Source organism: Talpa europaea (genome assembly GCF_964194135.1).
Source record: "Talpa europaea genome assembly, chromosome: 10".
Classification (NCBI taxonomy): Eukaryota; Metazoa; Chordata; class Mammalia; order Eulipotyphla; family Talpidae; genus Talpa; species Talpa europaea.
Window position 1 is genome coordinate 91,924,450 of NC_140077.1, and position 25,738 is coordinate 91,950,187.

At 37.4% G+C, this 25,738-nt stretch overlaps 1 protein-coding gene across 1 annotated transcript in view; it reads left to right on the top strand.

Annotated features, from left to right (window-relative positions):
• The window catches only part of USH2A (usherin), a gene marked incomplete at both ends in the record, with an annotated part of 619,110 nt that overhangs the window by 378,221 nt on the left and 215,151 nt on the right, over window positions 1-25,738 (top strand). The window contains 2 exon segments of the mRNA XM_084245562.1: window positions 24,045-24,195; window positions 25,026-25,168. Of these exon segments, the coding sequence (XP_084101688.1) occupies window positions 24,045-24,195; window positions 25,026-25,168 (294 nt within the window).

The window sequence follows — 25,738 nt, forward strand, 5'->3', positions numbered from 1 at the left end:
GGTAATAGAATCAGAAAATCCAACTCATCCCACAATAAAAACACCTTGAAATTCTATGTCCTGATTACAGTTCAGCAGTGTCACTTTCATAGGTAAAAACTGATTCAATTTGAATGGTTTTATTTTCATTATTTGTAGGAAAAATACTTGACCTAACTTATTCAGAATTATTATTTTGACCTGATATTAATGCTTCCTCTTAATTTAACTATTTGTGGGAACTAACTGCTAAGAAGAAAATGCCCTCTCAGATTGATATGCACAGAAATGCCTTAAAATAGTAAGTGCATGATTGCCAGTTGAATGCCCAGGAATACCTATTTTCTCAAAATACCAACGATATACCCCCAGTCCCCCATCTCTGTTTTGTGCCCCCCATCTCTGGCTTTCAGAATCAATATGTTGTAGACTAAGGAAGAACATTTCTCTCAGCTTAGCTATATTCTACGAGGTTAGAGAAATCCCTCTGTAGTCATAAGGATATGAGAGCAGCAAATACCTCCTCACAAGGGGAAAATTAGCTGTTAATCTGCAGTTTGTATAGAGTCCTTCTCTCAAGAAAATAATTCTTAGCTGCTATATCATAAAACCACTCACCACCATCTACCATTTATGGCATTGTCAGAATTAATGAATGATGTTTTTTAAAACACTTGAAACTAAATAGAAGAAGCCACATTGTTTAAAAAGGACTGCTTGAAAGATTGGGGACGTTACTGAGCAACTCATATTGTATATATGAAATATTTAATGAATGATTGAACTATTTTTACGACACGCTAATTTAGAGAGTTTGTAATTTTTACCAGTTTATATGCTATTCACAAAATAGAACTAATTTAATTAATTGTTCATATGTTTAAGATTACATAGCCTAATAATTTGAATTGCATGTATACACACACACACACACACACACACACACATATATATTTATATGATTCAGTTAAACATAACTACATCCCATTGCTAGCATTGTGAGTACATCTGTCAGTGAGTTAGCAGAAGGGTTAATATTATGCAAACCGGAAGAAGCTAGTATATTGTTTTAGAGTGTTACAGTAGAACGGAAGTCAACTGCTGAGCCTATGTTCATCCATCCTATGGATGAAAAGTTCAGCAGGCCCACTCTCTCTGGGTGTGATGTTGGCATTCTTGTTATACTCAGAAATCCAGAATTTAGGAGATGACCCTTCAACCAAAGAGGAAGCAAAACGTCTTCAGAGACAGACAGTGATATGCTGAAGTTTATTACTGCCATTAGAACATACCTTTTTTTCATCATTAGATTGTTGTTGATTACAATTAGGAAACTTATAGCTTTGAAATTATCTTTTTTATGACCTTGTGGCAGTTTAAAGGTGATACCTCATTGATTAAATAGGTTTTAGTTCATGCTTCCTTTTACTTAATGACCTGAAAACATATTATCCTGATTTACACATAAAATCATGCCGAAAAGCATGTGGCATTCACTTGAATATGTGTGTTTAAGTAGAATTAAATTAGTACTGAGAGTTATTAAAGAAATCTTCCATGTCTTGTCCAGTGAACTGTGTTTCATACCGAAATGAATAATAAATGAACCGAGGTACAGAAGTGAACCAACTTACAGCAGAGAAGGTTCTCTATGCTATTTGCTTTTCCATTATATCTGGATTGTTATCATCATTGCCATTTCCTTGATCTCAATATTATACCTCTTTTATGGGGATGTTGAATTCCTAGCATCTTTCACTGCTGGATTATGCAAGGTTCTTAACTATGTTATCTTATGTTCACTGATGGATTATGCAAGGTTGTAGTCTTTTAATTTGTTGTTTGAAAACATAATCATGGGATTATTGGGGAAAAGATAAAAGCTGTTGTTTTTCTTCATCAAATGGTCGCTCTAAAACGTGGCCTGAAAATTTTCCTTTTCCCCATTGATCTTTCCTATTCCAACTCATTTTTTAGGATTCAACCTAGAAGTGGTCCATCAGAAAGTCATGTTTTACCAACCAAGACTGTGACAGGGCTTTTCCACAGCCCAGATACAGTCATATCATGTTGAAATTGCCCATCTGAGCTGTCACAATCACTGTTAAGAAGTCCTACACAGCAGGGACTGCTTCTTATTCACATTTTTATCTTCAGTATCTAGACTAGATCTGACACCTGATAGGTGCATATTGAATAATGGACGAGTGAATGGATGAATAAATCAGTCAAGATAGCTTAATTTACCAGTTTTAAATCCTAAGCTTATGAGTGCTCGGGATTGCCCATACCTCAGCTTCTACCTGGGCAGCCTTATATTGTAGCCAGTAATGAGAATTATGACCTCCTCTGGACACTTACTTGTCCAGTGTAGGGATGCCATGGTCCACATACCATTGAGGACCAGACCAGAAAGTGGGTGGACATACTAGAGGAAGGACTCTCCTCATATCCAACCAATTCATCACTCTAATTCCCTTCCCTATGTAGTTACTTTTCTCATGAGATGAACAGACCTCAGTTCTCACAGGAAGTTAGAAAGGAGAGATCAGCAATATGGTATGGAGAATTTTAGCCTGGTGCATCATCTCTTAGTGATGGGTGTGAAATATTTTATACTGTTTTCCTCTATTTTTTAATGACAAAAATATGATTAAAGTGCAGTTTTTTGTATACACAGTTACATCTCAATTAAGCTGAAAAAAGCCACAAAAATCAAAATCTAACAATATTTCATTTCAAATCCAAGTTAATGCCAATAAGATCTTCTCATTCCATTGCTACTAATCTTGTTTAATAAAATTAATTTTATTAAAAAGAAAATTCTTGACTTTGACCAAATAAGCAAAAAGAAAAATATGAGTAAACAATGTGATAAACATGAGTTATTTTGAAAATGGAAATTAAGGCTAGTGAGATCACATAACCTATAGCTTAGCACATAACTGAACAGTGGCAAATCCTAAACAACACCTTTTTATTTTAAAAATCATTTTGACATATTATTTGATCACTGGGAGGAGTGTGTGTGTGTGTGTGTGTTATTTTTTCAATTGTGTTGCATATCCTTACCAAACTGTGAATCCTCAGGTTTTAGTAATGCCACAATTACTATATTTTAGGTTGTTTGTAATAACATAATTCTCATATTTAGCACTAGGATACTCTTAGAAATGAATATATTTAATCCAAGCCCTTGAATAGCATTATAGTGCAGGTTCAAGAGTTCTAGGAAAAGAATTAAAAAAATAAAAACGGAATCCGAATGTTAATCCATAAATATGAAACTTTCCTATGACCTTTACCCCTTCAAGGTCTGGAGTTACTAATGGGGTTAGGATTTCAACTCTTAATGGGGCTCAGTGCATTAGTGTTTTGTATGCATGGAATTCAGCATTCAGTTTAATAAGTGGTTGACATTGGTGATGTCCCTTAATTTGCTTAAATCTAATTGGCTCTTTTATCAGTCAAACCTGTATGGATTGGCAATTGATCAGGAAGGGTCAGCCATGACTCTGCATGTAGCTAGAAGATGGAGCCACCAGTTAAAGTCACAGTCGCATGATAATAAGCAGAAGATGAACAAATGAGCTTAGAGGAGAATGGCGAGGCAGCTTAGAAGTTTCGCAGGATCTTCAAGTTCAGAACAAAGGCATTATAGAGTATATAAATTTTAAATACACTGCATTTTGCCTCCAGACTTAAACCTTTTTTTTTTCCAGATGAACTGAAATCTTGTCTGAAACTGTCTTTGTTACATCAAAGACCTACTCAGAAAGCTAAGAGAGACAGAAGAAGCATAAAAGGGCATAGTTTAAAATGATTAGTGACAAATTCCATACTGACGAGCTGGAAACAGATTTTTTTATGAAAGTTTTATATTTTTTCCAAAAGGAATAATTTTATTCTATTTATCTTTCTCTGAACTGCTTTACTGTCAAAGTGGAACTCAGAAACACCCTCGTTGAACTTAATCTAGTTTTCTATGACAGTAAATAATTTTTCATTGATACCTTCAAATGGATGTGAATTATTATAATCTACAACCCTCATGAAAATACCAAGCTTAAGGAATGTGTTTCTTTTCCAAAGGAGTGTTATTAAAAATCAAGAACTAAGAAAGGCAGAATGGCAGAGTGATTTGTTTGAGAATTTGTTTTAATTTGTCTCTTTCGTTCCTTTGACCTCCCTCCCCACTTAAAACCCAGATAAAAGAAAAGGAGTGAAATCCACTTGGTATTAATCCTTAGGCACATTGTAAGACCATAGACTGAAATCCTGCAAACCTGGATTGGATTCTACTTCTTACCCTCACTAGCTAGGTGACTTACCAGCAAATCTGCAAATATGTATGAGCCTCAGTTTGTTCATCCATAAAATAGGCTCAGAGGTATAAAAAGAGGGTTCAGTGTAACTGTTTCAGGGAAGGTTGACATAAATATGGCCAGGCCAGTAGTCCTGCTGATGGGTGACTGTGAGGTACATTTGATGATGCAGTAAGCAAGAAAGACAAGAAGTAATTTTCCTTCTGAAATAGCTTAAACATCTCCCTCCAAAACCTCTGGATCATAATTTGCAAATGATTTTTACATCAAACTCTCTTGGATTATCTTGGGTTTCCTATGGACAGAAAAACAGCACATTTTTTCCTTAATAGATCTCTCTTCTGAATTATTACCTAACCATTTCTAAATATAGTTTTATGATTGTTTTTAATTTCTATTATTTCATTCTATTATTCCTAAATAACTTTGTTAATGTTAGCAAAAGAGAAGAACTTGAAATGTTTTGCTAATTTTTTGCCTTTTTCTAACTTTCCTGAAATACAGATTTTTAAAAGTTAAAATCTGAAATGTTAAAATGTCTATTTTAGTTTACAGTAAATAGAATAGTTTAGTAGCTCTTCACACAATACTTTTGGAAAACTAAATTAAATGATTGCTCTTTAAATGTAGCATATAATTTTGCCTCATAATATTGCTAAAAGGATAGAATGTGAACCCTAATTTTTCATAGACTGAACTATTGAATTGTCACATAGATTTTAGAAAACTGGCTGCTCTTTCAGTTGTCTCTCATTGTGTAGTCAACTACCCCAATTTAGCCCTTTGTATGCCACTGAGTGTATTTCTCATGAGTGTGCAAGGCATCCTATTGGGGAATAGAACTAAATCTACTGGTGACCACAAAACCTTGCCGCTGACCAAGAGTTGATTGACTATCCATCTTAATATGTTACAGAAAAAAATGGAAATTGTTTATCTATCTGGTGAGTCAGATAAGAGTAGGTGGGTAAGGTGAGTGGCTCCTAGGTAGGGAAGGGAAAGAAATGTTTTAGAGGAAGCAAATGAGCATTTACCTGGGAACAACTTACCCTGGGAAGCGGGGCTGTGCTGTCAGCTTCTTCTCTGAGGTTGTGTTACTGTAGCTCTGCCATTTTAAAAAAGAATGAAAAAAAAATCATTGATTATATCCTTTTATTGATCAGGAACTTAGTCTGAGATTTTTGACATGACTTGCCGAGGGCATGTGCTTTCTCCTTCAGTTTTGAAAGAACTGATTTTTCTCCCTTTTATCTCATTTCAACCAAAATCCTTTCTAAAACCTAAGACTGTGTGGTGGCGCCATGGACCAGCCCTAGGGAGAAGGATATCATTTCACAGAGAGAATTTAGACAATTAGAAACTTAATTGTGGATGAACCACAAAAACAGAAACCAAAATTAAGAATTACAAGTGCAAACTCCATTTTATAATGCACTGTCCTCATTCACTATAGCACTGAGAACTAAAAATATTTTTATGCCTTTTCAAATCTCTATATAGTACCATATCTAGATGCTTTTTATTGTTTATGAAATTAATAGTTCTGAAAATATGTAAGTTTGCTGGCAGTATGTAAATCTAGATCCTAGCAGTCTGTGTTCTCTATTCTTCACCTGCTCTGAATTCGTTGATTGACCTGCAACATGTGAGTGGGAACTTCAGCATACTAGTGGCCATGAGATGCGTTCCACATGTAAAGAATGAAAATTAAAAAATAATAATCTGTGGGTGAGAAGTTGCAGGAAGTAATGGGCTAAGATGTTCTGCTGCCTTTTTCAGAATGTAAAGGGAAAATGAGATGAACTGCCTTTTATAGTGTAAAAGTCACAGTGAGGCTTGAGCATGGTGAAGAATAGAGCATTCTAGAACACTATATCCTGCTCCATAAATCATGGTCCCTCTTCACCTTCAGTGTATTAGAAGCTGCTCACTTCATACTGCGTCCAGTGCATATGAATCTTTGGAATAGCTGTGTTTGAGGCCCCCCTTCTGTGTATGTCTTCTAAATGCACTGCTCTTTCCCCCCTGGAAAACCAACCCACTGAAAGTAATCAATTAGAAGTGTCCAACGAATAAAAAGTACTAAAATTCTTAAACAGAATTCTTTTTAAACATAAGTCAAGTCATTTAGCTTAACTTATGCTTTCTCCCGAGTATGTTATGAGAATAAAATAATGCATTTCTGTCTTAAACATGCTTTCAAATCATTTAATGAAAAATCTTACTTTCATCTTCTTAAAATTAGTTTACCTGCAGTCTCTCTCTCTCTCTCTCTCTCTCTCTCTCTCTCTCTCTCTCTCTCTCTCTCTCTGTGCATGTGTGTATGTGTTTGTAAAAGTACAATACATAATCCAAAGACAAATTTCTATTTCACAATTTGTGAAATTTTCTTCACTTTTCATATTCACCATCTTGACAATGAACTTCCAGCTTATAAAAACACTTTAGAAGGAACTAACTTCTGAGCCATAGAGAAGACAGAAGGGAACTTTGAAGTGTGCTTACCATGAACCCTCGAAGCCTCCAGCAAAGGGCTGCCAGCCTCCTGCATTTGCATACTCTCATGTGGTTTGTATAGAATACAAATGCCCCCACACACAATTAAGTGCTATCTTTAGAGCATCCTGGAGCAAGATAGAGAGACTAAAAAATTTTTTTAATCCCGTTTTTCCTTCTTTACCAGGGGAGAGGGGTGGAAACCATTATTCCTTTAAGCTCCATTGATATTGAAAAATCATAATTTTAAAAAGAATAAGTACAATTCCCCTTTCTGTTTTTCATCTTGGAATAAAGGTTTATCTATAACTTTAAGGTGAAAAAATTATGTCTGCCTGACTGGCTGTGCGGTTTGAAAGCAACTTGAAGTTTTATTTGAATTCTTAGCATGCCCTAAAGAAATTCCTGCTTTATTTTTTAAAAATAATATTTTATTCTTTTCTTTTTCCTTTGTTATCATAGACACTATGCCTGACTTGCATAAAATTCTCTGAGCATTCACCTGTATAAATAATTTTACAAAGTGAGACAAGTTCTTAATATATCTTCGGCACTTAAGGACCATATTTTCTACCTCTTTTCTTTAGAAACTTCAAGAAAATGCTTGTTGTGTCTCCATAAAGGGGTATAGCTCACCCAGATTCAAAAGGCTTTAAAATCTTAATGAAGAACAAGTTGTGAGAACCGTGGGTAAATTCACTGCGGCCACTTTGCTATTCATGAGTATTCATTAATTGGAACAAATTAAGCTAGAAACATGGGGATCTGGAGTGTACATTATGAGGATGGTTTTTTGTACTTCAGTGATTATTTTGGAACTTATACTGCCTTCCATTTTTATGTAAGTGTTGATATGTGTGTATCATGCTTATCTACTAGAGTATAAACCCATGATAAGGACAGAATGGATGAATGGATGAATGAATGAATGAATGAATGAATGAATGAAAGAACAGATGGATGACAGTAAAGAAAGGAATCACTTTTTCTTTCTCTCTCCCTCCTCTTTCTTTCCCCTACCTCCCTACTTTCCTTCTTTCCTTCCTCCATCCTCCCAACCTTCCCAGATTCCCTCACCATTTATCTTGGCTCTGGACACACAGTATGAAATTAGCTTACTGCCATAACCCCATGGAATGATAGTGATTTTATGCTCTTTTTCACTCAATATGCCTTCCCCCTTGCCACCTTTTCTTTTCACCACCATGCTCCAGTTTCTCCAGACTGTCATGCTCAGAACAAGTGCTGTATGTGGAATAGACTTCAACACCAAGTCTAGCAATGAGGACATCATATTTCCCTGGTCACCATGCTGTTTGCTCGCCGGGAATACAGATGTTCCAATTAGGGACACTGAGATGCAATAAACCAGTATCCCCAACAGAGGCATATGTCATGCCCAGGGTTTGAATCTGGTTAATTGACTCTAATACCAGTTCTGTTTCTGAGAGTGTCAGCAGCATAGAGGAAACAGAGCAGACCTGGGAGAAGGGGACAGACTGGATTCTAGATTTTGTTTTTAATTACAGGAGCCATCCCCCTTCACTATGTAAGCCTGTTTTTCATTTGTGTGTGTGTGTGTGTGTGTGTGTAGGAGGGTGGTTCTGACACTTGAAAACAAAAACATTTAAACCACCACAAGATTGTTACTTAAGAGAAAGTAGGAGAGTAGAAAACAGTTAGAGAAGCCTCATAACATCTCGAAAAATCATACCAAATGCAGCCATGCAACCAATGTGTTTGCTTTTGCTTGAGCTCTCAAATGTGGAGAGCTGATGTGATGTGAAATGCTAGCACTTCCAACTACAGAATCACTGACCCCTCCCCACCGCCCTCCCAGAAGTTGTTCCTCAGTCTCTCATTGGAAGTCTTCTGAGATGTTCTCCTCTGTTTTCAGGTCTCAGAGCACTGAGCAACTCTGCACTAATTAACTGTTTGAGCTGCGTGAAGTACTTGTGCCTGACTATGATGTGGGTTGCTCATCTCACTGTGGTAGTCTTGAACTAAATCAGTGGTTCCCATGGTGTGACCCCAGGCCCAAAAATGTACTCAAAATGCAGATTTTAGAGCTCCATCCTCAACTATGGAATCAGAATTTCTGAGGGTGGGGCCCAGTAATGGATATTTAATGACCTGTCACCCCACCTTGGTATTTAGTTGCATGTTTAAAAACCGTCAAACTTGATCATTTTTAAGACACCTTCAAGAAGAAGCATCAGTGATGCTGTCTATGGCTCTCTCCCACAGAATTACTGAGGGGAAAATGGAAGGAACAGACCCCTCTACTCTCATCATTGGGTAACAGAATCTTGGTTACAGAGTCAGAGGCCTTACCCATACATAAGGAGACAGGTGATCCTCCCGTCTCCTGGATGGAGCAGGAACAGGTACAAGGGAGATGCACTTCCAGATGCTGACTCCTACCTGTGACACGAAAAGCAACAGGCAGGAAGTTGCATGCACTAAGGAGCTCTAATGGCTCTACTATGAAAGGCTGTCAGCTAAATTTCCTCTGCTCATCCCTTCCTTCACAGAACAGCTGTTCTAAGGAACTCCATGTAACCAAAACCTGACTCTCTTCACTCTGGGGGATTTCTTTAATGAGTGTCTTGTGGCTGTACCTCCTCTTGGGGGTTTTAAAATGTGTTTCTCCAAGTCAGTTACATCTTTATTCCAGGCTTTGCTGGCTACCAGACCTCATACTTCAGATGTTTCCTTCCAGGCGTTCACACATACAACTGTACTGCGCAAGCTGGCTTCACTGCCAGGTGCCTAGAGATTAAGATCATGTAGTCTTTCATTTGGTAAAAAAGTTCCCTTTGAAGTGTAGTGACTCATGCTTTGCGAGGACTTCCTAGGTGCAATTGCTGCTACACATATATTGGCTCATTTTATTCTCACAAACTCTATAAGAAAGTGCTATTATTATTCCCATTTAAACATGAAAAAGCTGAGGAAAACTACCTTATAAGTATACACTTATAAGGTATACTAGTACTAAGGACAGACACCATATTCAAACCTAGGAACTGGCTGTGCACCACTGACAAGCAGCTACTGTCCTCTAAGCTGAGGAGTTATCTATAGACCCCACTAGTCAACAGGGCCGGAAGATTAGACTCTGCAGTGTGTCTAATATAGTTTCAAGGCTATTGTTGGGTTGAAATATTGGGTGTTCTCACCCTGGTGGCCAGTGAGCTAGAAAACTGTCCCCAAGTAGCTGCTTGTTCCACATACTTAAGTTCACAATCTACTTATATTCTCCAAGAAGACATGCTGATGATTAACAGGCATGTGAAAAAATGCTCATCATTTCTTATCATCATGGAAAGTCAAGTCAAAACCACAGTGAGATGCCACCTCACACCTGTGAGAATGACTCATACCATAAAGCCCAGAAACAAAAAGTATTAGTGAGGATGTGGAGAAAATAGGATCCTCATATACCATTGGTGGGAATGGCATTGATATTGCCCTTTTAATAAACAATGTAGAGGTTTCTCAAAATATTGAAAATAGATCTACCATATGATCCAGTAATTCCACTCCTAGGTATCTACCCAAAGATTGCAAAAATACTAATTCAAAGAGATATATGTACCCCTATATTCATTGCAAAACTATTTACAATGACCAAGTTATGAAAACAACCTAAGAGCCCAAGGCCAGATGACTGGATTAAGAAGATATGGTGTGCTTGGATTGTGTGTGTAGCTCATCTCACTGTGGGAGACTTGAACTAAATCAGTGGTTCCCACAGTGTGACCCCAGAACTGAACATTTGTTCAAAATGCAGATTTTAGAGCCCCAATCTCACCCTATGGAAACACACACACACACACGATGTAATACTATTAAACAATAAAAGGACGAACTCATCATTTTTAAACATGAAGGGACCTGGAGGGGATCATGCTAAGAAAAATGTCGAAAGGAAAAAGACAGATATTGCATGGTTTCATATTTACATGGAATAAAAAGATATAAAACAAAGAATCAATGAGAACCAATCCAATAACAGACCCTAGAAATATGTATATAGAATTTAGTCACCAGAGAGGGAGAGGGTAGATGGGGAGCCAAGTGTGGAGGGGATCCGGTGGACTATGGTGGAGGACTGTGGTTTCTTTGGTTGTGGGTATGGTGTGGTAAGGTACCTCTGAAGAGGTGTGATCCTATCTTTGAACCATGTACAGTGTTGCAAACCATGTTACTTGAATTTTAAAAAAGGTTTACAATCTAATGAAGAGGGAAATTCAGTGATAATATGTTTTTAGTTTTATAAAGAAGCATTAAGTGGAAACAATATTACATACTCTGTGTGTGGATGGTAATGACAACCAACTAGTTGGTCCTTCCTTTCCTGGTGACCAACTTCTTTCCTATTTGCCCATAAATTTCCATTTAAGAAAACTAATTAGAAAGAGAGTGTTAAAATAACCTCATATTTATCTATTTAGAAAAAAGAGTCATTTAATGTTTCTGAAACTGTTTTTCAGTGACATGAGTTGTAATTTATGCTTCTTTTTTGCCTTGCAATCAAAGATGTCAATTTTCTGGTCTCATTTGCTGTTTCAGAGCCTTTTGTGTAGGTGTCAGACAAAAAAATCTCTTTAGAACTTGTTCAAATATATTTACCCCAAATATTAGTGTGTATAGTGGTGTCATCATTGCTAATTACTCAGTTGTCCTCTCTTTAGGTCTGTTTTACAATTGAATTCATTGTGTTAATGCCCTCTATATCTCAAGGGAGATGAAAAGATGTCATCTTCTGATTGTGCTTAATTTGCGCTCTTGTAAAGATAGACTTTATTTTAAATGTTAAATTGGGGGAAAATTATGTGGAAAAAGAGCAAGGAAATCTATATTTATAAAGATAAATGAATCACTTTCTCCCTGTACTAAAACAGTTTTCCATGAACAGATTTAAAAACACAGCAGTCATATTAGGATACTTATTCACAGCAGAAAATTTGAGAATCCAGGGGTGGGAGCTGTGTAGGCAGGAGAATTATGCCCTGGAATGTTTACATAAATGACCATATGTATCCTTTGCAAGAAGAACACTTTCCACGTCAAAGTCTGATATTGAAGGCAAGACCACACAAAATGGTTTGAATCTAATTCTCGTGGCTGGTTCTATAAATCAAGTAAACATGTGTCTTAATTTATAAAATTCCTAAGCATGTTGACTGCAGGGGTTATAAAACTATCTGAATTTTAATTTACCCACCACCCACCATCCCTAGCATTTTCATTGATTGGCTGTGTGACCTCAGGAAAGTTCTCTCTATGGCCTCTACTTGTTGACCTGAAAAGATATTTCATTACCAATAGCCAGGTTCAATGGGTTTAAATAAGGGACTGAGGATAAGAGTGCACTCAAAGGATCATGCGAGACACAAGTAGCATTCCACTATTTCTTCAAAGATTTATAAAGTGTGATAATCAGCACAGGCTATATGTAAACTATCACTACTGAGGTTGAAAATTAAACCAACTTCTAAATATTTACATGCTTATTTTCTTGGTTATTATTACAACAGTGGCCTCTTACAGCTAAATGTAGAGAAACAGCCGCCTGGTTGTGGTATATAAATTATAAGTGAGGACTAATTTGAGGATCAAAGATGCTCTTAGGGAGATATCACTCCACTGGTTGGAAAAGCAATAGCTGTCTCCCTCTGTCTGTCTCATGTATTTGTACTCTCTGTCTTGGAAATATCCTTCCCACAGATCAGAATCTTGATGTTTAATTTAACTCAAAGGTTTTTGAGAAACACAACAGGGGGTTGTTCTGGTAGTTCTGGCATTGAAGAAATTGAAGTGTACATGTTTTTTCTCATTTATCAAAGACAGGCAAGAATCTAAACTGACATTTTATATCAAATGAATTATGAACTGTGTACTTTGCACCTAAGGGAACAACAACTAAATTAGAGTTTGGGATAAAAAAGAGAGAGAGAGAAAAATAGGTTTTTAATAAAACATACAGTAATTTCTGTTCCTGTCTGATGGTGACAAGACCAGACACTGTTTCATGATAGACCTAGGGGATGGATGCAGGCTACTTTGAAGTCTGGAGATTCAAATAGTCCCCCTGTAGTGAGAAGATTGGGTAGCAACACACAACCAGCCTTCTTTTTAAAGGTACCAATTCCTGAAGTATAGTGAGCATTTAAATAAAACTTTTAATGCAGAGGAGGTTCATATTATGTCTATGCAACCTAGCCAATCACAATTTTTTAAATATCAATTGAAGATCTAGCGAATTCAGGGTGATCAATGTTTTTTTGCTTGTTTGTTTGTTAAACATTTATTTATACAAGCACTGGGTACAGTCAGAAGCACAGGAGGGTGAGAGAATTCGCCAGAGCCAGAGCGGGGAGCAGAACAGGCAGAAGGACCAAAGTACTCTGCTGAGGGGAGCAGCGGGTGGCAGGAGAGGTCTGCGGGCCTTGTGGGACCCTCCTCTGGTGACTGGGGATCTAACCGGCACTGCAGAGGCTGCGGGCAGCTTGCAACCCAGCGCTCAACCGCTGCGCCACCTGGGAGGTCCGATCCATGTTTTTTTTATCCTAGGCAAAGCTGTACTTTGTGATGCTTTTCTTCAAAAATGAGTATTCTAATAGGTATACATCAATTTGAAAACGTTAGCACATTTTTTAAAAAAAATTATATAAGAACCGGGGTACAGGCCAGATGTGCAGTTGGGTGAGAGGATTCACCAGAGACAGAGCGGGGAACAGAACAGGCAGACTGACGAAATACACTGCTGAGGGGAGCAGTGGGCGAGACAGGAGAGGTTTGCCATGCCATGTGGGTGGCTCTGCGGGTGGAGGGGATGGAACCGGCACTGCACTGAGCTTAATCGCCTGCATCACCAGGGAGGCCCAGCACATTTACTTTTTTTTTTTTTAAGATTTATTTTTATTTATTTATACAAGCACTGGGTACAGTCAGAAGCGCGGGAGGGTGAGAGAATTCACCAGAGCCAGAGCGGGGAGCAGAGCAGGCAGAAGGACCAAAGTACACTGCTGAGGGGAGCAGCGGGCGGCAGGAGAGGTCTGTGCGCCATGTGGGACCCTCCTCCAGTGGCCGGGGAGCAGCCGGGGATCGAACCGGCGCTGCAGAGGCTGCGGGCAGCTTCGCAACCCAGCGCTCAACCACTGCACCACCGGGGAGGCCCTCAGCACATTTACTTTTGACTTGTGAATTCCCCCACATCCAAACTCCTGAACTAACAAGATTCCCTGATATTAATTCCATAGGCTACACTTGATCACAAGTGTGCTCTAAACGATTAGAAACAAATATCAATAATATTCTGATGACAAATTTTCTCACATAAACTCAATTGTATACTTACTGTGGTCAAATGAGATTCACTTTTTCTTTCAAATTTTTATTCCAACTCTACTATTCATGAGATGGAATTTATTCAGAGAAGTCTTTCAGGATTTTTAAAATCCCATTGATTATTATTCTCCCTTAATAGAGAACCTGAAATTAATGGGGGTGTTGAGGGAAGGGATACCCCACTTACAATCTGAATGTTTTAAGACTAGATCAAATTAGTAGTTGAGTAACTTGAATATTAATTAGATCCAATCCTATGTTTTTTTTTAGCACAGACACATACACTTAATAAACAAAAGGATAACTTTCATGAAACCAATACTTTGAAATAGGTGTGTGTAAAATAGTTACAATGAAGATCATTGACAACAGTAATGAAAAAAAATGCAGTATGGAGATTTGCTCATTGACCTAAGCTTGTTCATCCTGGCAGCTAATTCCTGTCCAAAATGATGGTAGAATTTTTATTCTACTTTGTCGTCAGCTGGAGTCCAGGTGACATTAGCCATGACATGCCCATCACTCATTTCCCATCTTCCTTTTCTTGTGACTGTGCTTTGCTTCCCAACCCCTTCTAGATGTTGAACTAATGCTCCTTTGGTGTCATTGTGGACAGTCTGGGTGTTTCTACCATCAGCCTGTAGGCTTTTCAAACACCTCTCCCAAGAGGACATGAAAACTGTGTTGTTTCAAAGTGCTCTCAAGTTTTTATGTGAGGTTTTTGCAGTGAACAGTGAAGACACATTCTAGTTTGGACTCTGCACCCATTTTTTGCTGAGTCATTCTTACTCCAGCTTCCTTCATGTATCCTGTCATCACAGCTGTTGCTGCTCACCAGGTGTCATCAATCATCCTACCAGCTGCTGAGTGGTGGCCTTGGCAGCCCTCGAGAGAACAGAGAAGGGTCCAGCATGGAGGACTGGCATGCCTAGACCCAAACCCATTTGTTTTTATTTTATGTATTTTTTACATCATTCTTCATTTTTGTACAATGTATGTTTTCTCCTCTCAGGTGTAGTTCCAGTGAAATTCCCACCACCAATTCACCTGTATCCCATCACCATAGTCCCTTGTGCTCTTCCCACCCCTGTTTAAGATGACTTTTATAACGAATTCTTTCCAGTTCTTCCATCAGTAAATTACTAAAATTTCATCAACTATTCAAAGATCACTTGAATAGTTGGGTCTTGAATGTATCTCTGAAGAGTGGATTCAAGACACCTTAAGAATGAGGCCAATTCAAAAATACAACAGTTTTCTTAATAGCCTAAGTTACCTAAGTCTTTTTAAAAGGTTTCTCTCTTGTTATAAACTTTCAATAAGGGGATAAATAGTTGACATATTCTTACTAAAAGAAATACCTTTGACTTAGCTTGAATGTACTCATTATTAAAATTGTATATTAACCTTGTAATTTTTCATTTTACAAAAGTCATTCTTCAGAAAATTATTTTAAATGAAGTATATGGAGAGCATTTTAACTACAAATTGGATAGATTTAATCCACTTATATTTTATTGTATATATTTTAAATTATTTTTTCTAGTTCAAGTTATTCTTTACACAAAGTGCAAATAATCAGAATCACAAGAAAAAATAATCTTTGCTGCCTGGAAATTAATTTGGATAAGTATGATGTTATTCATAATAATGGAAATACTAAGCAATACTCAGGAATATTAAGAGAAATTCAAATGTCAAAAGCAAAGGCTTACATAGAGGATTTACATCTAGAAAATATAAGGAAAAAGGATAAAATTTGGTGGGTAGTTTGAGATTTAAAAAAAAAAAAAGAATTCTTCAGGGCATTATGACCAGCAACATCAAGGTCTGTAATTAGTCTGACAAAGTGACAGTTCTACATTCTAGCTGAACAAATAATGTATCTAATGAAATTCAAAAATCCCTATTTTTCTCTGAGTACAATGAGCTACATCAGTCACAGCTTTGGGATCTTTCAAAATTAACAGAGGATGGCTTTACTCTGTCTGATGTTTCCTGGTTAACACATTCTCTGAAACTGCCTTACAAAGTAATTTTAAGCAACTCTTTAATCTTAAATCACAAAACAAGGTGGCAGTGGATGTTGCCTTGTTCCTGTGGATGTGAATGTGAAGTGGAATCTTTTATTTCTCAAAATGGTCAATAGCAATTAGTATGCAGTGGTGTCTTTTTATTCTGGTGCCCTTGACCCACCTCTGCCACCCTTTTCTATATTACTCCTATTATGAACTGTAACTGGGGATATCCTTGCTTCTCTTCCATTCTAATTAAAGCATTCTTAGTGAACACAGGAACAATTTTTCATTTCATGAAGAATAATTACTCCAGCTAGGTGAAATCCTCCATATAACTTTTGACAAATATTTGAACCAATTTTCAGTTGTATGTTCTCATACCGGGGAAATGATTGTGAAGTTTTGGATTTCCTCAGAAATGTAAACCCAAATGGGTCTATGACTCGCCAAAAATGGAAGTCGTGCCATCTTCATACTTTATTCAATGACATGATGCAAAATAATTTATTTTGTTCCTGAGAACCAAATGAGTTTTTCACCTTTAAAAAAAAAAAATTATGCACATGCTCTCTCTCTCTAGAAAGGACTTCTGTGGTGACAACCTGGAGAAAATGCCATTTCTTTATCTAAGTCCATAAAGCCTAACACCTTTGTTATATGTCTTGTTTCTCTGTTTTTCTCTGGAGAATTTTCTGGGAGCTCTCAGAGCCAAAGATGCCTTAATGAGTAGGAGAGGAAAGAAATGATGAACAGAGACAGACTGAGAAAGACCGATTACTTCTCCAAACCTGTATTAAAACCTCAAGATTTAAATAATACAATTATTTTTTAAAAATACTTAAAAATATTCTAGTTCCTTCCAAACCTCCCATGAATAAGATTTCTCTCTCCCTCAAAGCAGTATTCATACAATGATTTGAATCTTTAGGTTACTGTGGGGCAGATGCAGAGGGGTAGGCAGTAGAGGACAGCTGCCCTCTGTGTTCCATGCAGCAAGGCAAGATTCTGTTTGACCAGATGAAGCAAAGGCATTGTTTAACATAACAGTTAAGAAGAGCTTGAGTTTTGGATACATGTTGTTGGATTCTAGCAGCAGTTCAACCCTTATTAGCCATGTGATCTTATGCAAGTCACATACATGCCACTGTCTGAATGTTTATGTCTCTCCATAATCCATATGTTCAAACCTAACAACCACATTAAGAGGTGGAACCTTGTGGGTGATGATGTCATGAGGATGGAGCCCTCACCAGTGAGATTAGTGCTCTTGTAAAGGAGGCCCCAAAGAAAGACCTTGTCCCCTCCCAGTAAGTGAGGACCCAAGGAAATCTGCCAGACACCAAATCTGCCAATGCCTTGATCTTGGCCTTGCAGCCTCCAGAAATGGAGAAATAAATTCTGTTGTTTAGAATCTACCTAATTTATGATGTTTTGTTATAGCAGCCCAAATGAACTGAGACAGTATGTAAGCTTCAGTTTCCTTTTTACATAGGACTATCATGAGAATTAACTATGATGACACATAAAAACAATGAGTTTAGTATCTAGCATATTAGAAATATTACTGTTGGAATTTTTGTATTTTTAGCTTTACAAATGATTATCAAGAAATTGACACTTCTGGAGGAGCAATTAACCAAAAATGTTAAAGTTGTCAATTTGCTAAAGACCCTTAATATAATAAAATTGGACTCTTTACCAAAAGTTTGAACTTTGCTCAACTTTAATTAATTCAAAAATGTTTGCCAAGCTCTTTCTAACTGCCAGACCTAATTCTACATACTGAAGGGAAAAGATTTCTGAAACAAATGTAGGGCAGACATGCATGGAACTAAATGCTGTGGTCTCCAAATGTATAATTACATTTACTGAAATTTCTAGATGGCTATTTAGAAATCTCTAGGGGACATTAGGATGCATCAAGGGTACCTAGAGCTAAATTTCACTTATTGTGGGAAGAAGTTTGCTAATAAACTATGACAATAGACTTAATTATAAAACAGGGAGGTAAGACAATGCTATCAATGTAAAGGTTGCCTCTTAGTTTTAAGTCTAGACATATTATTTGTTTGTTGAAAGCATTGTCTTTATTTTTAGAATTCAGAAAATTTAATCCAATTACTGCCATTCTCTTATTTTGTGAAGCTGCGTTATTTTATTAAATAATGAGAGTTCATTTTAGACACTGTTTCTTAATTATACATTCCCATAAAATTAAACTTACTAAAAAAATAAGAACTTTAACAAGTTATTAAAAATTCAAAATGATAAAAGGAAATTTCTTAAAAGAATATCTAAAATTGTGTATTGATTAGTTACTCTTCAAATTTCATTTTTTTTTTCTTGGCACTCATGTCAGAAATAAGTTAGGTATGTGAACACAATAGCTAAACTTTCATTTTATTATTTAGCCTGTTTTCTTTTGCGTTTTAAAACTATTTGAAGAATTGGTCATGTTGAGAATTACAAAGTATATTAATGAATGATTTTTCCTTTTCTGGCATTCCAAATGATAAAAATATTCTTTATTGATCTGTACAAGAATAATTTACAAAATGTGGATCTAGGTAGAAGGAACAGAGATATTTAACCTGAAATTCAGTGAAGAGAACAACTGCTTAAAAACACTTGATGTTCTATCTGTGATAGCAGTAAACTCTTGTTCTCAGGGATTATGTTACTCATCACATCACAGTGTTGTTAGCATGGCCCAGCCTGAGTGCCATTACCTAAGAGCGCTCCAATTTATGCAACAACCCAGTGCACCCTGTTAATGATCTCAAGTACCCATTTCATAAGTAAAAGTCCCCAACAGAGGCAAAAAGATGCTATTTACCTTAAGTTTTGTAGAAGGGATATAGTTTTTACATAAAAAGAGTTTACCAGCAATAAGATCTGTCCAATAATGAGACAATTTGCAAAGCAACCATCTTCCTATCATTGGTAATGATCAAATAGAAGTCTGAATGCCACCCATTTGGGATGTTTTAAGCAACAATATTTTATTTGGTGGGAGCTTTTTTGATTTTTAAGCTATTTAAAATACTGGGTTTTAGTTTTAAACATTTTCTGGTCAGAGGTCAATTCCATAACCTACCAGTAGATTGCATTTATTTTTTTAAATATATTTCTCTTAATAACATGAGAAACTCTCCATTTTGCATTTCATGGAATTCCTGAGAACTGGTAAAGTCACACTAATAGTTTAAGGTAAGGTTCCTTGTGCAATGATAGGGAGACAGAGACCCTGCTATGATAATGAAATAAGACCAGAAAGTACTATTTAAGAATTTGACTTGAACAGAATATAAATCCAACATTTCTTGAGAGTAATCAAGCTATTTAGTTCTGTAAGAGATTTGTTCTTATATTTACTTAATATTTATCCTCTGCTATAATTCATCTGCTATCACATGCTATTTATGGTATAGAATTAGGAGCACTGTCTTTGAACTTCAGCAGTCTCAGCTTAAATCCTCACTCTGCCCATAACCAGTTTTGTGATTTGAGATAAAATATGTAACCAATTTGAGCCTCAGATTCCATCTGTATTGCAGGGAGATAGTGCTACAATCTTTGGTGATATTCTGAGAATTAGAAATAATTATGTTAAAGAATCTAGTGCAGAGTATGTGTTTTAAAAGTTAGTTATTATGAAAGACTACTTTGTGAACATTAAATCCATTTTAACCTACTCATCACTATTTTTTTAATGCTGCTCTATTTGTGCATCCTTGAGCTCAAGGTTGACTGTCCATTTGTTAGCACATCTGCATATCCCTCATAATTAATATCTTTTTTAATGACATATGGTTTAGTGACTGGAAATTGAGTCTTGCCGTCTGTTTTCAATTTGTTTATGACTCAACAACTCAATACATGTGTCTGAACTTTAATTTTCCATTCTGGAAACTTGAATATAAAATCCTTATTCATATGTAGCTATTTCAGAAAATGAGGGGAAAATGTGTAATCCAAAGAATTTGAATATGTGCCAGGCTATTCAGCGATGCAGCCAGGAGGCATAGAGATAAAGGGCCATGGTTTCTCTTATGTTATATTAACAAGAAGACATCAGTGAGGAAGCCAGAACTATCTCTGAAGTGAAGGCGTCTTTGTACTGGGCTGGCACCGGAGTCCAGGTGAAGGCAACAGGATTTACCACGCCTGCTTGGAATGAGGATGGGCAGAGTTGATGGGAGCCCCAGACAGTTTAATTTGGGGACATGAATACCACAGAAGAACTGATAGTGTCCCCCTCCCCACCATGGTGCCCCTTCAGGGTCTGTTTCTCCAAAAGGCAAGATCCAGGTCACACCTGCACCTTCTGAAACCCCCAGAGCACAAAAGCTCCTCTTACGCTCTGCACCCACATGTTCTAGTCACTGAATCATGTCTTATCTCTCCATTGAATGCAAAGTAAGTGGTCTAATCCCCAGATCTCTCTAGCCTGCCCTTTCCCTGCCCCCAGCAAAGAAACTTGTATGGAGTGGGATTTGATATTTTTTATTACAGCTTTGAATCTCATACAGAATATCAAAGGCTTCTTTGGCATCTTACTGTGGTGTCTGAGTCCAGTGTTTTGAAATGCATACATGTCTACACAATACCTGTCATCTTAACAGATCGGTGGCTGTCCTGAAAAATGGGTGTGTATGAAAAGCATATTGAATTAATTTTCTCCCCATAACATTACTCTTCTGACCCTTTTAGCCTCAGTAGTCAGAGGCCACCTGGCCCAAAGCCTCTGCTTTTGCTCTGTGAATCTTCCCCGATCCCAGAGTTGTATAAATCCCTATGGAACAAAAGGTTAGGGTGTTCTGTTTGCTTTTTGTTTTCTTTTGTTTCTGATAGGAAGAGCCCAAAAGTGTGAATCATTTATAAGTTTAATAAAATCATACATTAAAAAAATCATACTATCTAAAGTAGCCTAATCTGTGATTTAATCTATTACTTCATATTTTATATTCATTTTGCCTTTGGAAAAAAATAGTTATATTTGAAATTTTATTAAATACACCCTTCCTTTAAATTTATAGATTGGAGTAGCTGTTTTATCTAGTTGCCATGTAGAATTAGTATTTACTGGACAAGATGTGTTGATTCAGGAGGTTGTCTGTAGAGTGCTTGCCCCGGGAGGGTCGTATTCAACTTTAGAGAAGCTTTTTGAGCAACATAGCATCTTGGAGGCCATATATCAAGGTGATAGATACCCGGCTCTCATGTTAAGAAACCAGGGGTGGAATTATGGCTGGTTCCTAGTTATTGCTTTGGTGCTAAGGAGCCTCTAAGGGATAGGTCTAGGATAAAAGGGGTTAACCAGAGGGGAAAGAAAGGTTTCCAGAATGCAGTGTTATTAAAGCATACAGAATGAGATAGTGTATGTAAATAACTTAAGATGATCATTTTGCTTGGAAATATTTTGTAATCTTATATAATCAGACCAATTTAATGGATGACGTATTTTTGTGATCACTTAGGAGAGAATCCAAGATACTTTGTTATTACAGACACTACTCCTTTGGCATGCCTCTGTTCTTTCTTAAAAATACAGCTCCACAGTTTTGAACATTTGGAGGGTTTTAGTGATATATTCAAAATCCTTAAGATTTTCATAATGATGACTTATCAGAGCTGATCTTCACTCACAATTTGAATTGTCAATGCAATTTACATACTTTTTCTCCAGGCTTTTTTTGTAAATGTGCATTTGTTATTAATTAAATGAAGGCTACATACTCAATAACTTATCACTGTTAAAATGATTTGTGTTCACAGATAAAAGATCAATTAAAAATATTTTAGCAATGAATTTCCTTCAAGCCAAGACACAGAGTTTAGTGATTGGATAGCCAGCCCCAGACAGTATTCTCATTACCTTCCCTGGTCATGTCCCATTTCTACTAACTGAAAGAAATATGTCATGCCACTTCCTCTCTTCTCAAGCATCTAATTCACTCTCACACTTGTGCACTGAGCTGATGCCCTTGCTTTTATTTTGGTCACTGACGAAGTCTTTGAGGTCACTGAGAGATCTTTGCTACTTTTCCTATCATCAAATCTGCCTACCTATCTGTATCTCAGCCTTGATTTCTATATTCTCTTCTGCATAATGAGGGGACATGTCTGTCTCTATTCAACAGCCCATGTGCACTGGCTCTTAATTCAATTGACACATTTATTGGCTAGCCTCTTTCCCACACTCATTCTCCTGCATTATCATTTCCCCCAGTCTCTACTGGATCATTCTAATAAGAATGCACACATAGTACATCTCTAATTTTTAGAATGCCTCCCTTAGATAATTTTAGCCTCTTTCCATGCTGCCCCTTTTTATACGCCCCTTCAGAACCAAATCTCTCACAAGAGTTGTCTATGCTCACTATATCCACTCATTCCCTTCCTGCTCATGCCTTTCTCAACCTTCTCTAATCGAACTGCCATGTCCACTGCTGCAGTGCATCTGTTCTGAGCAAGGTCACCAGCTACACACACACTTGACCAAATGCAAAATGTAGCTCTTAGTATTCTTCCTTAAGCCAAGCATAGTTGACACAGCTGACCAGAGCTTCCTATGGGAGGTGTTTTCTTTACTTGACTTCTAGTTCACGCTTCTGCCACTGGTCACTCCTATAAGTCTCCTTTGTGGTAGAGGCAACTTCCTGACCTCAGAATGTTGGCAGATACTAGGGCTCTATTCTCAGATCTCTACCACATTCACTAGTTCACTTCATCAAGTCTAGATCACTTCATCAAGTCTAGTTCACTTCATCAAGTCTCAACTTACACAAACCATGCATATTGGTCCAGACCTAGCTACAACTTCTTTCTTGAAGTTCTTGAAGTATACCTTTCTAGCTAAAGGTATACTTTATATATCTTAAATGTAATGGACAGAGCAGAACTCTTGATCCCACCATAACTGACTTCTTCCCTTAGTGGTCCTCATATCAGTAAGAGGTCCACCATGGATGTTGAAACATTGAAATATCTTGACTCCATATTTTCTACTTGTGACACTCTTCACTCACCTGAGCAGCAAAATAGAGTTGTCTTGTCAATTTTTTAGTACAATAAGGTTTAGTTTATGATATCCTGTTAAGCTTTCTAGTACTATTCTAATAGATTTAGCTGCTAGATTATATGAAGCAGGAATGCTGGATTCTGGACAGATATGCCAGACACTGCTTAGGTGGGAAAAAGCAACATACACACCCCTACATACATGATAAGGGCAGTGTCACCCAGAGAAGTGGCAGTTGCTATAGAAAACACATGGGGGAAAATGTTTCATTTTTATATTTTCATAAGTGATAATTAAGATTGGAATGTACTATTTTCAACTAATCATGTCTATCGTTATAGAAAAGTACAATTTAAAAAATCTTCCTTACTGCAAAAAAAAAAAAAAATTCCACTTGTATTCATGGGTAATGTGTGATTAGGGCAGGGGTGGGCACTAGAGATGGAGTAAGTACGAGATCTGGATCCCTTCACTGTTGGGATTTTTTGCCTGATTGTTGGGCAAAGAGTTAAATTAAAAAGGTATTTGAATATTTGCTTCACTAAATTCCCCACATGTTCTCAATTAGATAAGCAGAAGTGCAGGTGGGAGTGCACTGTCTCTCCGTTGGTCTTGCTGTTTGGGGGCCGGCTTCTTACAACCAAAGCATTACGTCATTGTGTTGAAATGAACAATAAGGAAGTACAGTAGCTCAGGAAGGAAAATGTTAAATTAAATGGACCATGTTTAACATTGTTTTTGATCCCAAGGAACAGTTTTTCCAGTATATGGAGCATTTCGATTCCATCCAGCATATGTTCTCCACAGTTTTCTCTGCTCTAATTCATCTGTGTGTCCCGACAGCTCCAGATGGTGCGCTGCCTCCCAGGCTCTCATCTGCCGCGCCAGCCAGTCTTCAGGTTGTCTGGTCTACACCAGCTCTCAACGACGCCCCTGGCTTTCCCAGGGACCAGTTTCAGATGAGGCCTAGCCACCCCACCAGAGGATTTCTAGAGTGAGCATTAGACTTTGCCCATCCTCCTCACTGTCAGTGGGGTTAGACCATGTAGACTTATGTTTTGAACTAGTCCGCAATTGTTTGCAAAAGCTACTTTTGAAAAGTTCAAAAAATTTAAAAAACAAGCCATGCTTTAACAGTGATGGGCTAGGCTAACTCATCTATTCTTTCTTTATATAAGCTTTCTTTTAAAAAAAAAAATAATTATTTATTTATGCATATAAGAGCTGGGGTGTAGCCAGAGCTGCAGGGGTTGAAAGGATCCACCAGAGACAGAGCCGGGCACAGAACAGGCAGATTGACTGAAATACACTGCTGAGGGGAGCAGCAGGTAAGACAGGAAAGTTCTGCTGTATCATGTGGTTAGCTCCCTGCTGGGGCTCGAACTCATGCTGCAGTGGCTGCTGATAGCTTCACAGTGCTGTGCTTAAGCCCTTATGCCACCAGGGAGGCCCCAATATAATCTTTCAGAACAAGTAGTCTTCACCCATAACTTTTCATGAGCACATGTATTGCCTAAAGCAGGTATACACCTGAAACCCAAAAATGCAAAGTTATAGTACTTATTCTGCATATTCCACATGCCAGTCTGTCAACAGTAGGCTAGATTGTGACTGCAGCTAAAATTTTCCTCTCCTATAAAGCAATATTGCAAACTCTCAGCCAAATGGCTACTTATTTAAAGGACAGATCATGTGATAATAGAAAATTTCATTCCTTGAATATATGTTGACATTTTCTGAAAAATTTTTGCTATAACATTTTACATGTTTTTTTAATTTCATTGACTATCAAAGCTTCCTAATTAACATTTCTTTCTCATACAGGTTATTTTCTAATCCTTCTGCATCATTAAGCTGTGAAGTGAGAGAGCGCCAACCGTGCACAGAGCATGAGTTCTGCCTGGTGGCCTCCAATGGATTCAGAAGTGCGAGTAGCCCTTGGGTCCCATTCATGACCATAGAGCACAGTAAGTGGCCTGAACTACCCACCACCAAATGTCCTTTGCATTAGGGAGTATTAAATCTCTTAAGTTTTCCGAAAACAAAGAAACAAGCCTCCTCTATTTGCTTTACAATTGCTGGTGATAATCTTTTCCAGGGCGGTCGTGGTCAGACTCTCCAGAAAAAAAGAGAGAAATGTGCGCTTGGAGGGTGAGGGTTAGGTCTGCAGACAGAAAAAAGTAACTCACATAAATGATGAGATGGCCCCATGCTACCCTTCAGGGCACATCAGGGTGTCCTGCAATAGGGAGGTTAAAATATTTTTATGTGTGACTGAATATTTTAGTATTCTCTGCTTTAGAGGAATTCTGGCAGGCAGACGGGCTTGAAATCCAGATCTTATTTCTCAAGAAGGTCCCATAGAAAGTAAATTCAGTGTTGTTATACTTGGTTGTGGACAGATAACCTCAATATAAATATACATGGAAGTATAATTTTAACAGAAAATTGGGAATTAAATCAAGTTACACAGAGTGAAATGAGAAGTACCTTTAAGCAATGAGGTTCTTTGGGGTTATCTTGTCAAGTTTTTTCAG